The sequence below is a fragment of the Bolinopsis microptera genome, chromosome 1 (assembly GCF_026151205.1).
Source record: "Bolinopsis microptera isolate Bmic1 chromosome 1, MBARI_Bmic_1.0, whole genome shotgun sequence".
Classification (NCBI taxonomy): Eukaryota; Metazoa; Ctenophora; class Tentaculata; order Lobata; family Bolinopsidae; genus Bolinopsis; species Bolinopsis microptera.
The window spans coordinates 10245073-10260815 of record NC_087072.1 but is presented as its reverse complement, the minus strand read 5'-3'; the positions used below and the strand labels follow the sequence as shown (position 1 = coordinate 10260815).

At 38.8% G+C, this 15743-nt stretch overlaps 4 protein-coding genes across 6 annotated transcripts in view; all 4 read left to right on the top strand.

Moving 5' to 3' along the window:
- LOC134812237 (leucine-rich repeat serine/threonine-protein kinase 2-like) overlaps nt 1–3516 on the top strand; it is a 50175-nt gene extending 46659 nt beyond the window's left edge. For both annotated transcript variants that reach the window (XM_063819516.1, XM_063819507.1), the window contains one exon: nt 118–3516. In XM_063819516.1, the coding sequence (XP_063675586.1) occupies nt 118–242 (125 nt within the window). In that variant the 3' untranslated portion in view covers nt 243–3516. The remainder of the gene's footprint in view (nt 1–117) is intronic.
- The window catches only part of LOC134812285 (uncharacterized), a 59171-nt gene extending 43468 nt beyond the window's left edge, over nt 1–15703 (top strand). Inside the window, exons 2-9 of one of the 2 annotated variants that reach the window (XM_063819669.1) lie at nt 13069–13176; nt 13322–13440; nt 13660–13801; nt 13909–14054; nt 14274–14339; nt 14501–14567; nt 14909–15039; nt 15380–15540. In XM_063819669.1, coding sequence (XP_063675739.1) covers nt 13089–13176; nt 13322–13440; nt 13660–13801; nt 13909–14054; nt 14274–14339; nt 14501–14567; nt 14909–15009 — 729 coding nt within the window. In that variant the 5' untranslated portion in view covers nt 13069–13088 and the 3' untranslated portion in view covers nt 15010–15039; nt 15380–15540. Of the gene's footprint in view, nt 1–13068; nt 13177–13321; nt 13441–13659; nt 13802–13908; nt 14055–14273; nt 14340–14500; nt 14568–14908; nt 15040–15379 lie in introns of both variants that reach the window. The other variant, XM_063819661.1, reaches the window with a different exon arrangement.
- On the top strand, nt 316–3516 carry LOC134812250 (leucine-rich repeat serine/threonine-protein kinase 1-like). The gene has a single exon (XM_063819528.1). It carries the CDS (start codon nt 316–318, stop codon nt 2764–2766), a length of 2451 nt encoding a protein of 816 aa, XP_063675598.1. The 3' UTR covers nt 2767–3516.
- LOC134821462 (beta-galactosidase-1-like protein) lies at nt 10678–12902 on the top strand. Its single transcript, XM_063832214.1, has one exon. The coding sequence runs from the start codon at nt 10709–10711 to the stop codon at nt 12647–12649; it is 1941 nt and encodes a 646-aa protein (XP_063688284.1). The 5' UTR covers nt 10678–10708; the 3' UTR covers nt 12650–12902.
- Nucleotides 15704–15743: the final 40 nt, after the last annotated feature.

Genomic DNA, 15743 nt, shown 5'->3' with positions numbered 1-15743 from the left:
ATACACGCTCATTCCGTCCCAGAATATTCTAAATATTGCTGCTTTTAAATTTTTAACAAATGATGCAGTACAGAGATCTTTAGATAAACTAAAGAGTTCTTAATTGTTCATTTTCAGATGTAAACGGTCTAAACAACGATAAAGAAGAGTTAAAACTTGAAGAGAACCCCGCAAGATACGAGCTCCTGACTGATCACTATCTGAAGATTTGGAGACGAGGACTATCCTTCTCCCACCCCTAACCTCCATCTCTTTATTCTGCCTCTTGACGAGGAAGACCGGGAAGGGATCAACTTTGTTGTGTCCCGGGGCTACATGGGTCGCCGTGCTCTCTGTCACATTATCGACACTATCAGCATGTTAGTCGAGGATTGGTATCCTGGGCTGACTTCTGGTTTTTGTGAAAATCAAGTGCTACAAAAGATCCCCTGTTCGGAATGCCACTCCCACATTTTCACTTATGACGAGTGTTTGCAAGTCCTGGCTGATGGTGACGTTATCGAGTGTCCCAACCACCCTGACTCCTTGGTTAAGCTAGCTAATCTGATCCCAGATATCTATCTGTCAGATCTTGAGAGGGACTCACTACACAACTACGGGGAAATCGAGTACAAAGAGACAGCTGAGACCCGGCTTGGTGGGGGAGCTTTTGGAAGTGTGTACCGCGGGATGTTGAGAGGACAGCCTGTAGCCGTTAAGACCTTCAACAGCTTCCCCATGAAACCAGAAGCTCCATACCTGGAACTGCGTCGTGAGGTTAACATCCTCAAGAAAATGGACAATGTTTGCATTGTCAAGATGCTTGCTGTGAGTCTGAGACCTACGCAGTGCCTTGTCATTGAATTCGCTCCCTGTCATGATCTGGAACATCAACTGAGCAGCCAAAACTCCCTTCCAAGACTCTTCCTGTACAAGGCAGTTCACCAAACAGCATGCGCTCTAGCCTACCTTCACAAGCACACCGTAATTTACAGAGACATCAAACCTGCCAACATCTTGGTATTCTCCATGGAAGTGGGCGTCACCCCCAACGTTAAGTTATCCGACTATGGGATAGCAGGAACGGTAGGCAGTGGTGGAGTGAAGGGGTTTCACGGTACCCCCGGATTCCAAGCTCCGGAGATGCTTGTCTATCATGGACTGGAGGAGTACACTGAGGCTGTAGATGTTTACTCTTTTGCTTTTCTACTTTACGAGGGGATTTGTCGGAAGAAGGCATATACTGGTATGCACAGGTTTGATATCAATAAGAGTGTCGTTGCTAATATCAGACCTGCGGGCTATAAGTCTATCAGAATGACAAGGTTTGGAATGCGAAACTTGAAGAAATTGATGGAAGAATGTTGGGCTCAAGATCCTCTGAAGCGCCCTAAGATGAAAGATGTCGGCAAAATGCTGAGTCACATTGGCTACCAAATGTTCTTGGGTCACACGATGCCACCGAATGCCATCAGTGCACGAGCCACGTGCACTGTTTACAGTCAGCTTACACAAACGATATGGGTAGGATCTTCTGAAGATAAAACATGCAAAATCATGCTGATGAAAGGGAGCACCCTGGATGTAGCGATGCTTCATGATGGAGATCTGGAACTAGGATGCACTCTCATAAGAGACATAGTGGAGTATAGAGATAAAATCGTAGTGTTAGCTACCTCCAAACATTCCACAAAACTCTTCCGATTCTGTAACGAAGAAGAGCCTGAGTTAGAAAGCATGTCCGAGTGTCTGAGTTTTGGGAGCGGCCACCAGCACGTTCAGAACTGTCTCGCTTCCACCGACGACTTCATATTTGTAGGACACTGTCATGGGTTTGTAACACGGACTATACTGTACGAGCTCCAGGAGGTCGACAAACAGTTCAAGCTCCCCACCAATGATGAAGTTGTTAAGATCCTAGAAAATAGATCTCGGAATTTAGGCTGTACGGAGAGTACTGAGCAGAACGCGACTGGTATTAAGCGGCTAATGAATATGTCCAAAGTCGACGAGTTAGCTGTAGTTGAACTTATCATCATGACAAGATTTGAGCTTTTTGTAGTCTCCTCTGATTTCAAATCGATAAAGCGTTACACATTCACACAAGGTTTAGATGAGGACGTCTGTGCTGTGATCTCTAGAGACAAAGTTTTTTCTACCACGGTAAATTCAACCTATATCCAGATGTTTAACCTCAAGAAAGAGAGAGCATCTAAGTTCGGGATAGATTTGAGAAGCGATCAGATCCAGCTGTCTGTAGACTGTAGGGACATAAAATGCACATGTCTGGCTGCTACCAAGGAGGTACTCTGGGTCGGCACCAACCACGGAGCAGTCTTACTTTTCTCCACCAGGAAGAAACACAGTTTCCTTACTTACATCCGACCGTGTGTTCGTGAAATTCAGACTATTTTACCGTATATGCCTAAAGACAATCTCTTAGGAGAGGCAGTCTCGACTATAGAAACTGAGCTGACCCGGAAAAGTTGCCCCGAACCGGCCAGGAGCTCGGAACCCCGGCAACTGATCCACTCCATGTCATTCAACAGTCCAGTCCGGCATATCGACAACAGACACGACCTGTACAACTCCAACTACCAAGCAGGGGTATTTGTGTGCGTGTGTGGGATGGGCAGGTTCTCTGAAGCTTCTCACTTCCTCTCAGATACGCCCCTTACTGAACAGGGCGACTATCCTGATGGAATGTTCGCGGTGGTTCTGGAGGAACCCCCTGTTGAACACATTATGTCTTGTAATCGGATTTATCAAGCCGGTGGATTGTTGTAGTATTAGTATCTACATTTTGGTGATGTAGGTCGAGGTTGTTTTTGATAAAAGTAGTATAGTGCTCATTTCATTCAAATGATCGTCAAATGTTCAATTTTGATGTTAAACAATGTTGCTTGCGATTGACCTCTACATTTTGAACAATAAAACTGTAATGAACACTGTTTAGCTGTTAACAGATTGATATAAATTCCGTCGATAATATTTCTTTTATAACTAAATATTTTAAACTGTTAACTTTTTCCTGGTTTGATTTTACATTTTTGAAGATGATAATAATATAGTTCTCTTAGCCTTAACAGAAAAAATCACGTCATTAATACCCACAAATCACAATGCTGTCATTCTCATTAACAATCTAATAACACTCACGCAAACATTGACTCTAAGTTAACGTGTGGTTGTATTATTCACGGATTCGTTAATATATACAACCTTTAATACTAATAGTTACATAAATACTATTATTTTTTGGTGTAATTTCAATACGAATTCTCATTTATATGTAAAATAGTTCTTAGTCTTAGTGTGTTGATATGTACTTAAAATATTGATTTTGACTAAACGGATTTCAATTTTTAAATCGAATGTGATTGATTTTGATTGTTGATGGATATAAGTTAACCGTTAACTCGGCTGCCAATGCCAATAAATGTATATCAACGGATGTTATTATTTTTGAATATTGACTCATTTTTATCGCTTGTGTATGCTTGTTAATGCTATGTAGTCTTTTATAAAGAAACCGAATGGCAGTGTTTCATTTAGTTTTTAGTCTTCACACGTGTCCATTGACTGACCCGGTGCACCAAAACCTACCAGTACCGAGACGCGCACCGAGTCGGATTCGTGGACGGTCTTGGTGCTTGGGATATATAATTTGGAACAAATATTTCAGTCTACGAGTGTCACCCGTTAATGGAATATGGAATGAGGGAGATGTCCAGCTCCTCATACCTGCCCTTTTTGGGAGAGTTGAGTCACTCTTTCCGAGCGTGCTAAATCACTCTACAGTCGATCTTCGAGATTGTTCTAAAAGGGCCCCAGATGGTTGTAACCAACTTCAATAGATGTATTTTCGGACGCTGATTCCGAATCACCCCCCATGACATAGGGTTAAAATGCTCTCCTGACGAGATATTGGCGAAAAACTGTATCGATCACGTGATATGACCGTATAAGGAAGTTAGTCTAATTTCTCGTTAGGGTTAGGGTTTCAGCATATGTTTTTGTTAAGGATTGGGTTAGGGTTTGGGTTGGGATCAGATTAGAGGGTTAGGGTTTCGAAAAGTCGTTCAGAACCAGCTAGAGAATGAGTTAAAAAAGTCACGTGACAGTCGAGTGTAGAGTGATTAATCATTATCCCACTCTTTCCCTGAGATGGGTCGGCCGTATAGTAGTCAAACTAACCATTAATTTTACTGAGCGGCGCTCAGTCTGTCTGCTATCATTCCCAATTCCGCCATATATTCAATGACAATCTGTTTGTGAACAGGAAAGCCTAATATGTGGACTTATTATATTTGTCCTATACTAGTAGTAGTATACTAATATCAAATATTGTAATCGGCTACACCATACACACATATCTACGCATATGTAAGACACACACTAAAATTTAACGGGTGATTAGGTGATACTCGTAAAATATTTGTTCCAAATATTCCAGGACCGTCAAAGAGTCCAACTCGGCGCGCGTCCTGGTAGGTTATAAACCTACAAACTAAATTATTAATGGAAATAATTACCAGACTTTATTATTCACGGACCTTTAATAATAATAAAGCCACAGACATAATTTTCATGGGCTTAATTATTCACGCTAATGTATTCACTAGCGTGATCTGAAAATAAAGTCCGTGATAATTATGAGTATGACCGATAAGGTTTAGATATTACATTAGTATTGTCATTGATGATTGTGTTAAATTACGCTAGCGCAATGTATGAATCATTTAGAATTAAACACTACTCCCTTATACTATCAAATTATATTAGTATTACTATACACTATACCTAGCTTGCTAGTCTATTGCTCGCTCCTCTCAGTCTCAGAAGCTCGGAAAGAGCGCCGCGCATTGGGACTGGTGTGCCAGGTAATATATATATATATATTGTATATATTTTTATTTTATGTTTAGTAATTATGTAATATGTGCACGATATGATCTCTTGACGGATGTTACTCGTCTAAATTTCTTCGAAGTACTATACCACATACCGCGCGCCGCTTTCTTCTCGAAATGTTAGCCCGAGGCAAGTGATACGAATTCGTTATAGCGCGCGCCGGGCTAGCTCTAGTCCATTAATATTAATATGTAATAATGAACAATTTGCGACTTATTGCTACATGTTTGATGTTGAATACCCCTTTTCGCTTTGAGTTTGCACGTCGAATAAAACGTGTCAAACGACCTCGCAAAGGCCAAAGGACATGGTGGTTAATTGACGATGTCAATTCATGGCAGCTCGGCGCGGCACAGTTGACAGTAGCGCATTTCGCCGATCTAGCCAGCATGTCGCTGTGAGAAGCCTTATTTGTTATTGAGTGCGCGGCGCGGCACAGTAAGGCATCGCGCTACAAACATGGTGGTTACGTTATTTACTGATATGACTATGAGTACCAATATGCAGGGAATCTTTGTGTCTTGTGACGCCTTCTTTTAAACTAAGCTAATTTATCGTTATCTCCTATAAGTATCAAGTATAGGCTTGGGAAGTTAAGGTTTTAAAAAAGTCATAGGTTATTTTGCGCTTTTGGTTTTGTAATATTGTATAACTTTTCACACAGTCCAACAATGCACAAAGATTGCAAACGTGCTATAAATCATTTTACACTCTATCTTCGAGATTTTTCTAAAAGGGCTCCCGACAGTTGAAACTTGAAACCAACCTGAATCAATGTATTTTAGGCCGTTGATTCCGAATCACTCCCTATGACATAAAGTTAAATTGCTCCCTTGGCGAGCCGCGAGATATTGGCAAAAAACTGTCTTGATCGGCTCTTACTAATTTTAAAAAAATTACAAAAATTTCACGTGACTTCGGTTTTTATGGTTTTGCAGCCATACAAAACGGTTTTACAAAACCCAAATCCCAACCCTAACGGCCCTAACCATAACCCCGAAGCTATCCATAACCCTTACCACAACCCTAACCCTAACCCGAGCCCTAAACAATCGAATTCGTGTTTTACTATACTAGCCTGTCACGTGACCAAAACGGTTTTTTGCCCATAACTCTACAGGGAAGCATTTTTACCGTACGTCATGGGGGGTGATTCGGAATCAGCGTCCAAAAATACACCGATCCTGATCAATTTCACAACCAAAGGGCCTTTTCAAAAGAATTTTCTTATAATTTGGGCAAGCGATTTAGTAGGAGCGCTCTTGATCACGTGATATACTATAAGGAAGTTGAGCTTTTGAACAAAAATTAAAACAGTCGCACCTCTTATCCTTTTATTTCTTTTTTTCCTTTTTATTTCCTTTTTATTTCCCTATTTTTGCTCTCGTCTTAAACATTAAAGTTAATGAACAATCGACAGATCAACTATGTACGATCTTCATTGAAGTAGTCAGTAAAACAAGGAAATAATACTATGTGTGGGGACTATGTTATGACTATGTGTGCAAACAATAACAAATAAATGGCCGATCAGACCTTTCAATTTTCAATTCTGAATATGAATCCAGTTCAACTATATTCCATATTCAACTATTTGTCATTCAGTCGCTTTATAATATTCCATAATTGATAATACATTATGTCATGTGCCAGTGCACAGCATCTGTCCTGTAATATAAAACTGACGCCAAGGTTTCCTCATCCCTAACTTGTGGATCTAATTTCATTGATAAGAAATTCCGACGTTTGGCAGATAACTTGAGCTTTACAATCACATGGTGGATATTCAGGAACTGCAAGTGGCTGTTCTGTGTCACATGGCAAGCAAAACGATGTGGCAACCAATATATTTACATGAAAACCTTGCTGCTCTCGGGTGAGGTAAGCTGATTAAATGAAGTTACCGTCTGTTATCAGCCGACCAGCTGATGTCCAGATAAAAATTTTCTTCCTTTGCTTTCTCTTTCAGCTCTTATTTTTCGCAGAGTTTTTATGTCCGTAAGTAACACTGACAATGTCTGTCATAGTCACATTATTTCAATGCTATGGTTTGAACTTTGTCAGTATTACTGTCCGTCAGTTTCTCCGACATGATTCGTGAGACACCATGTCGCCAAACTGCGTAAATTAAGTCACGATTTTGTCCCCTCGGCAACGTTCTTAGTTCTTACTCCTACCTATAACTATAGAGACCAAGGTTGCATTTAATGATAATGAAATTTACACTTACAGGGTGATCTCAACTCAAAACTCAAAAGTCAAAATTTTCCTGGAGGTCAGGGGTAAAAATATCGCATCAAATTACATATTAATACCCATACGCATAATGACATAATGTGATCTTCCTACATTACATTTGAGCTATAGAAGTTTAGATGTTCATCACCTCATGCATAAATTCGTCATATTTATAAGTTTTGTGAAGAGTCGGTCGATGGTTGTTTTATATCAACTTTCCTTGTTCTATTTGCTGGAATATTTCCAATGTTATTACTCGTTTTGTACATCACATGATGGTATATTCCCTTAATTCAATGTTGAATGTTCCTTTCATTCCTTCTTTATCTTAAACAATAGTCGTAATTTCTGTTAGGTCTCGTGAGTCGCAATTGTTTGTTGAATGTTGTGATTTGTAACTCTATTACGTTTCATGTAGGTGCTTCGTGGGCTCTTACTAATTCGCTCGCCCAAAAATTATCACGTGACTTTGGTTTTTACGGTTTTGCAGCCGAACAAAACGGTTTTATATAAACTCTAATCCCAAACCTAACCATAACCCCGAAGCTATCCATAAGTATAACCCTAACTATAACCCTAATCCTAACCCGAGCCCTAAGTAGTCGAATTCGTGTTTTACTAGCCTGTCACGTGACCAAAATAGTTTATTGCCCATAACTCTCTAGTCTCTAGGGAAGCATTTTTACCCTACGTGATGGGGGGTGATTCGGAATCAGCGTTCAAAAATAGACCGAATTATATTACACACTCTCAGGGCCTTTTCACAAGATTTTTTTCAAATTTGGGAGAGCGATTTATTGGGAGCGTGCTTCGTGACCTTTTAATTAATATATTATATATGGACACGTTCATTTGAGTTTGAGGATATTGGTAAATATAAGTGACCCTATTAAAAGACACAGTGTAGTTGACTTTGTCACACTATGAAATTACTTAAACCCTTGATGGTTAGGATAATCGTCTCATCCTCTAGGCTAACTTTGTCACATAACGATATCCTAATCAGGTGATAAGATATCGCTTAAATACGGCCGGCACAGAAATGGTTACATTGTCACACTATAAACATGTGACGGAGTAAATATGGACCCCTTGCTGCCGTTTTTGACCAAATTTTTGAGTGTCCAGTTGATTGGATGGGTACATATGACCATTACCTACATATTTGACGACTTTTTTCGTTAGATGGTGCATTCAGGTTTACTCTGTCACACATTAAAGAAAATATGTGATGAATGTTTAGGGCACCCTGATAAGCAATGCTGAGTAGTGTAAGTTTATTTGATGGCCTGGAAGTGCTGGGAATTGTTATTATATCATATAGTCGTAAGGAATTAAAACACAGAAGGCACAACCAAGCTTACTTTGTCACATAATCTTGATAATATCTGAACATGTGTGAAATTGAACAAATAATGATATACCAGCGCAAACCCCTTATATTATACGTACTATGGATCAAACAACACTGCTAGTACCATGCACCAGTCACATAAATCATTATCAGGTGGTAATATGTTAACAGTGTCACAATTAAACTACCGCTACATGGTCAAAAATAGGGTAATTTCGTCACACAAAATTATTATAACTCTGTTAGCTCCTTGCTGGCAAAATAACTAGTTTATCGAAATTTTGTTGATGATAAAGTTACATAGTATTCTAATAGAGGTATAGTTCTTCAAAATAGGGGCAAGACATATTTACTTTGTCACATCAGTTATTATAATAGTTAGGTAATCGTCATCAGATTAAAAGATATTTTTCGTAGTTTGGATCGATTAATACTTTAATATACCTGTAATAAATCCTATGCCAATTTTAACACACTATCTTGATACTGTTGGGGCAGGGAAAGTTAATTTTGTCACATTTTCAATGTCTTTGACAAATTAATCTAAATTTTAAAAATTGAGTTTTATGTTCTGGACAATATTCTTCCAATCGTTTCTGAAAAAATATTGAATTCTAATAGAGTTATAGATCTTCAAAATAGGGGCAAGACATGTTTACTTTGTCACATCAGTTATTATAAGTGTTAGGTAATCGTCATCACATAAACATATATTTTTTGTAGTTTGGATTGATTTATATAGGTAATAAAGCAGCCTATGCTAATTTTTACACACTATCTTGAAATTGTTGGGGCATGAAAAGTTAATTTTGTCACATTTTTAGTGACTTTGACAAATTTAACCTAAAATTGTTAAACTTAAGCTCTGATGTTCTGGACAATATTCTAATAGAGGTATAGAATATAGATCTTCAAAATAGGGGCAAGACATGTTTACTTTGTCACATCAGTTATTATAAGAGTTATTATAAGAGACTATTTCATTCTATAATCATTGTTTTTAATCTATTTACGATTTCGTATAATTTTTTGTGACAATGTAAACATCAACTGATCTTAACTTGCATCAACTACATTGTCATCATATAAAATTTTCCCGCCTTTCAAACCAAAATCAGATATAAATTATTCGCCCAAAATTTTAAATTTCATATATTGTGACAGAATTAACCTCATTTCCCAATAACCAAGTGCCTGTATTAGCTAACTATTCAAAATAACATATTTTAGGGCTATGCTTGGTAGAGCAACCATAAAATAATGAGTTGAAAGGGTTTTTAGGACACCTCACAGTAGAATAGAGGTATGGTATCATGAGTGTGACAAAGTTACCCAAATATTGCCTTGTAACCGTTCGATCCGTGCCCATTAACCAATGTTGTACCATAATTGTTAGATTGACCTAATTTACTATATTTCAGACCAAGAAATGATAATTAGACAACTGCAGTTAACTAAGTCACACAAAATGTGACATTTGAAACATTATAGTGCCTAACAACAATAGATTTTCTTTCTGAGCGGTGCATATGGGAGTATGGGTTTCGTGGCTAATGTTCAGAACTTCTGAACGTGCTAGGTTAATAGATGTCAAAATTAAGCCACTATCGTCAAAAACGCTATTATTTTTGTTTACCAATATCCTCAAACTCAAATGAACGTGTCCATATAACAAACTAACCGCTTTCTCCTACGATCGCACGTTATGGCATACAACTTCTATATTCATAAATTTACCAGATAATGGAAAAAGGGGAACGACTGCTAAATGGCATTCCAAGGTCATCCCTATTTTTCAAGGACCAAGTACTAAACTATAAATTTCGGTCTGCTGCAACAACCAACAATAATATCGTGTTACAACAAGAGGCCATCCTAGTCGCCGGCTACTCCTCGGTGTACGTGTGTGTAATGTATATAGAGTTACAAATATTATAAGACATTTGCTTCCTTCTTACTCACCATTTACTCACGCGCTATTTGTAGCGTTTTACCTTTATAGTTTACCTTTCTAGATAAAAGGAGAAACTATGTAGGAATATACGTAGAAATTCTACATAGTTTCTCTTTTTTCGTAAATAATGATGTGTACGAATGTCATTATGGTATGATTATGTGTTAGTTGTAGAATGTACATTAGTTATACATTGGTTTACTGAAACAGCTTTATTAAAGGTGGGCTCAAAAACAAACGTTTTACCATTTTACACTGTCTCAGATGCGATGATTAAGTGTTTCACATTGCTAGTCGGTCTTTTGCTGGTGAATGTTCCTCCCGTGGCGTCTAACAGCAGGAGCTTCTCTGTAGACTGGGACAATGACAGGTTCTTGAAAGATGGCAAGCCATTCACATACCAGTCCGGGGGCATGCACTACTTCAGAGTACCACATCAGTACTGGAGCGACAGGATGAACAAGATAAAGTTGGCGGGTATGAACACACTGCAAACCTACATCTCCTGGAATAGCCACGAGCAGGTAGAGGGAGAGTTCAACTTTGAGGGAGACAATGACATCGCCGAGTACCTGTCCCTGGCACAGAGCCACGGTCTTAACGTCGTCCTGAGGCCTGGTCCTTATATTTGTGCTGAGTGGACATTTGGGGGACTTCCTTATTGGCTTCTCAATAAGCCAGGTATGGAGGTGAGGATCTACAACAAGCCTTATGTTGAAGCTATTGCCAAGTGGTTCGACGTATTATTTCCAATCATCAAGCCCTTTCTTTATGAAAATGGTGGTCCCATAATTACAGTTCAGGTAGAAAATGAGTATGGAGCATATGGACCGGATGTCTGTGATAAGAAATATCTGCAGTTCCTTCTTGATCTTAACAAAAAATATTTCGGCGAAAACCCTGTGTATTTCACCATGGACAACACAAGTGACAAGAGGTTGGAGTGTGGTGCCATCCCTGGCCTACTGAAAGCTCTGGACTTTGGTCCTGGCAACGAACCCGCTCAAGAACTAAAGATGTTGAGAAAATTCCAAGCTCATGGTCCGTTTATCAATGGAGAATATTGGGCTGGTTGGTTTGACAAGTGGGGTGGTCGCCACGCTAATAGAAGTGCCACTAAGGTAGCCAAAAGTTTTGACGAGATGCTTCAGCTGAACGCGAGTGTAAACTTCTATATGTTTCACGGAGGTACCAACTTTGGCTACACCAATGGAGCAATGAGCGGGAAGCCCGGTAGCTATAACGTCAGAGTCACTTCATATGACTACAACTCACCTCTCAGCGAAGCTGGAGACACCACAGACAAATACTTTGCCATCAGGAACGTGATGTCCAAGTATGTGGAACTACCCCCTGGTCCCGTACCACCAAACTCTCCTAAGTGGAAATCATCAGTTGACATCCAAATGAAGACTCAGATCTCACTCTTCGACAACTTGGAGCAGTTCTCCACATGTGTGGAGACAAAACTTCCCTCTCTGATGGAACATTTCAACCAATCTGACGGTTTTATTCTCTACCAACTCCAATGGTCGGGACCTCTCCAAAATATTTCCTTATATGGAGTTCACGACAGAGCCACCGTTTTTGTTGATCGTCAGAAGATCGGATCAGTAAACAGAATGGATTTTCTGAACGGAAGCTTGATTCTTCCGATTGAACTGTCCAACCAACTCAACTTAAAGCCAGATCAAGGCTACACTATTACCATACTAGTGGAAAACTTGGGCAGAGTGAATCACGGATCATATATGGCAATAGACTTCAAAGGAATAACTAACATGGTCCTGCTGGATGGAGAAAACGTGAATCTAGAGAAGTGGAGGGTGTGTCCTCTACCCCTCAACACAGTCCAGCCTGCTCTTCAGAAAGTGGATAATCTCCGATACCCTCCCTCCGGCTCCCCATTCACACCCACCATATTTTGTGGTTCCTTCAGAAAACTTAATGGAGACGACACTTTCTTAGACCCCAGGGGATGGGAGAAGGGTATGGCGTATCTAAACGAAGTGAACCTGGGAAGGTATTGGCCCACGGAGGGTCCCCAGGTGACGCTGTACGCTCCAGGAGTGTACTTCAAGCAGGGTGAGAACACGGTGTGTTTGTTCGAGATTGAAACTGCTAATCCTGAAAACACTCTCGTCTTCACTGATGTTCCTATTCTGGACAAAAAGAAGCAGGGTAACAGTGATGATCTTGTTGATTTTTAGTTATAGTCTTTGATTCTCTTCTATTGCATTTTGTAATATCTTGTGACCCACTAATTAGATGTATTTAACTATTTTTTGCATGAGATGTAGTTGTTTTTTGGAAAGTATAACTTTAATTTAAGGACACATGAATATTAAATATTGAATGAAATATTTTTGGTTGTATATGGGAAGAATTATTTATTCAGAAATTATATGATTATTTATATTAGTAATTATAATCATTGGTAATTAAAATTGTCGATATGAATTACTAATGTGTTGTTTCTACTCAAATAACAATTTTATTCAATTGAATTTAATGACATGTTTGTGTGAATTTTTCTTGGAGTTAATAACGAAATGCACCTCAGTCTTCACCTAATTGATATATTTTGCAGAGTCTCTATGTCACAATATAAACATTACATTTACTTATTAGTTACAAGAGTCCGAGACAATGAATAGACAGATGTTGACAGTACTGGCTGTGATGGCAGGAGCAGCTCTGGTTTTAGGAAATGAAAACTGTACTTCTACTTGTACAGGTCAGCAAATCATATCTGGCGTTTTATTATCGCATTTTTAGGACTATATTATGTATGTTTTACAGTTTACCGTCCATTTTATAGTCTAATTTTAGTATAAATAACATTTCCCACACAATAAAGAGTAACTAAAACTATTTTGCAGCTTATAAAGCTTGTTCGAGCCTTAACGTGAGCAGTAACTACACTGCTTTCCTGAACAACAGTCTCGTTTGCGATTCACAAAATGATGGCATTCTAGGAAAACTCTTCGGCAGTATGAGCGTAAGTTTGTATTTTAAAAAGCCCTGAATGCCCCTAAAATAGCGTTAAAACCAACGATTTGCTTTCAGTTCCACTACTAATTATGCCGATCATTTAATTAAAAACTTAAAACCGGTTTAAAATCTGAACGTTTACGCAGTGAAGATTACAAAAACTGCAACAAATACTACAGGACGATTAGGTTCATTATTGAGTTTTCTTTAAACACAATTTTCACAGAGTTGTGGTCTGAAGGATGCAGCTATTGAAGTTGCAGATCTGTTAGATATCGGATGGGATGGCGTCAGTTCTCTGGAGGCCATCATCAGTGACGAAGAATTCTGGCTAGAGGGTTGTCAATGGGACCAACTTGCTGCTGCAGGTAAAATAATTGTTTTTCCTTTTTGTACGAATCTGAGGGCCATCTGTTGCGTTTAGTTTTCCAGTTATCAAATACATTTTGCCTAATTCTGGACTTCTGTGTTTCAGCTTGCATATACTACAGCGTTCCAGCAAAGGGCGAATGTACTAACAGTCCTAGTGTGTCACGAAATGGTCTCTTCTGTGCTGGAGAGTGCATGAATCTTGCTAAAGGCTGCCTCAATCTGGAGAAATACCGACATCTTACTGAATCGGTACAACGAATAAGTCTTACTTTGACAATCTAGCTTTAATACTAATAAGGACCATTTAATATAAACATAATATTATATTGATCAGATACACTCAACACACTCACAGACTGAGGAATTCGATGATTTCCCTAGTAAATAGCTCGGTGTATAAGTATAACTAAAATTAGACTATTCTTAAAACTTAAGATAACGAATCAAACAGCACAGTAATATTTTCAGATTACAGATTTCTGTAAATCTGTCACAAATGCTGATGCCAAATCTACCACATGCTTGAAAGGACAGGTCAGTAAAAACAGATGTTATATCCACTTTCTAATATTAAGCTATTGTACCAACCAGTCAACCAATCAAGAATGTTCTTAAAGTTCCAATGTGCAACATTTCATGTTCACGGTTATATTGAAATTAGATATTTCCCGATTTTCACACAAGCACATTAACAGGTGGACCAGGCAGGCCTCACTGCTCCTAAATGCCCAGATGGAACCGTAAAAGAAACAAGTCTGACCGGTGAGTCACGGGTATTGTTTGGTTTTTCGTTTATTTCATCCGTACACAAAAATAAAGTGCACATTTCAGTAGAACAGATTTGTTTTACCGTATTCAGTATAAAAACAGCACGGATGATGAACAGTGAGAAAAATATAATTTACTGTAACTGCTGGTCTTAGTTGGCCTACAAGACCACTAAAATTGAGAATAAGCTTACCTGATAAGTCTTTGGCCCGATGTTTTATTATGCAAGAAGAAACACTAAACATGGACAGTATCAGAGCCAAAATTTTTCACGTGACATGGTGACAGTTCGTTAAATGTTTTGTGGAATTCTCCATAAAACAGATATCCAACAGGACCGTTCATTCTGGCTGGTATAGCGTTTGCACTGGCCATGGTCGCCTTGATAGGACTTGCTCTCATTACGTGCAAGGGTGATGGATCCATGCAAGCCTAACCTGCTAGTAATAGTTCTGTTGTAGTTAAGGTATTTCGTCCGTACACAAAAATTAAGTGTAAACTTTAACAGAAAATTGTTTGCTTTACCGTATCAAAACGGCACGAATAATGCACTATGGAAGCTACGTGATTCACACTGATATATGTGCTTGATCGTGTATCAATTTTTGTTGGCCTAAAGCTAAAAGAAGACCAATTTAACAATAAGTAAGCTTACGTTCATTCAAGACTTGTTTAATCATCTTATTGAAGAACCATAACTTTGCAATTGAGGCAATCATCTAGGCCACAATTTAAATATCATATTAGTCATGACGAAAATTGATAACATTTTCTGTGGAATTTCCCATAACACGAATACCCTACAGGACCGTTCGTTCTGGCTGGTATCGCACTGGCATTGGCTGTCGTCGCCCTGATAGGACTTGCTCTCATAACATGCAAAAGTGGATCAGGAGCCGGAGCTCCGAACTCATTCTAAACTCTTATTATGAGGACAAAAGTGCAGGCACTTGACTTTCCGACCAGATTGTTTTTACACGATAAAATATATTGAGGCGTAGACATTTTGTTTCATAATCATTGTTTATTATTATTGAGTGGTTGATTTTTGCATTTTTTACAGAATTAAGAATTTCGCAGCATGTCGATGGTTTTATCAGTTGATTGATTTTATATTTTTTCGTTACGTACTTCCTTTTCTATGTTGTCTTCTCAAAATAAACTACCACA

Coding starts and splice junctions, on each gene's coding strand:
- LOC134812250 (XM_063819528.1), top strand. CDS start 316: ATGGGTCGCCGTGCTCTCTGTCACATTATCGACACTATCAGCATGTTA.
- LOC134821462 (XM_063832214.1), top strand. CDS start 10,709: ATGATTAAGTGTTTCACATTGCTAGTCGGTCTTTTGCTGGTGAATGTT.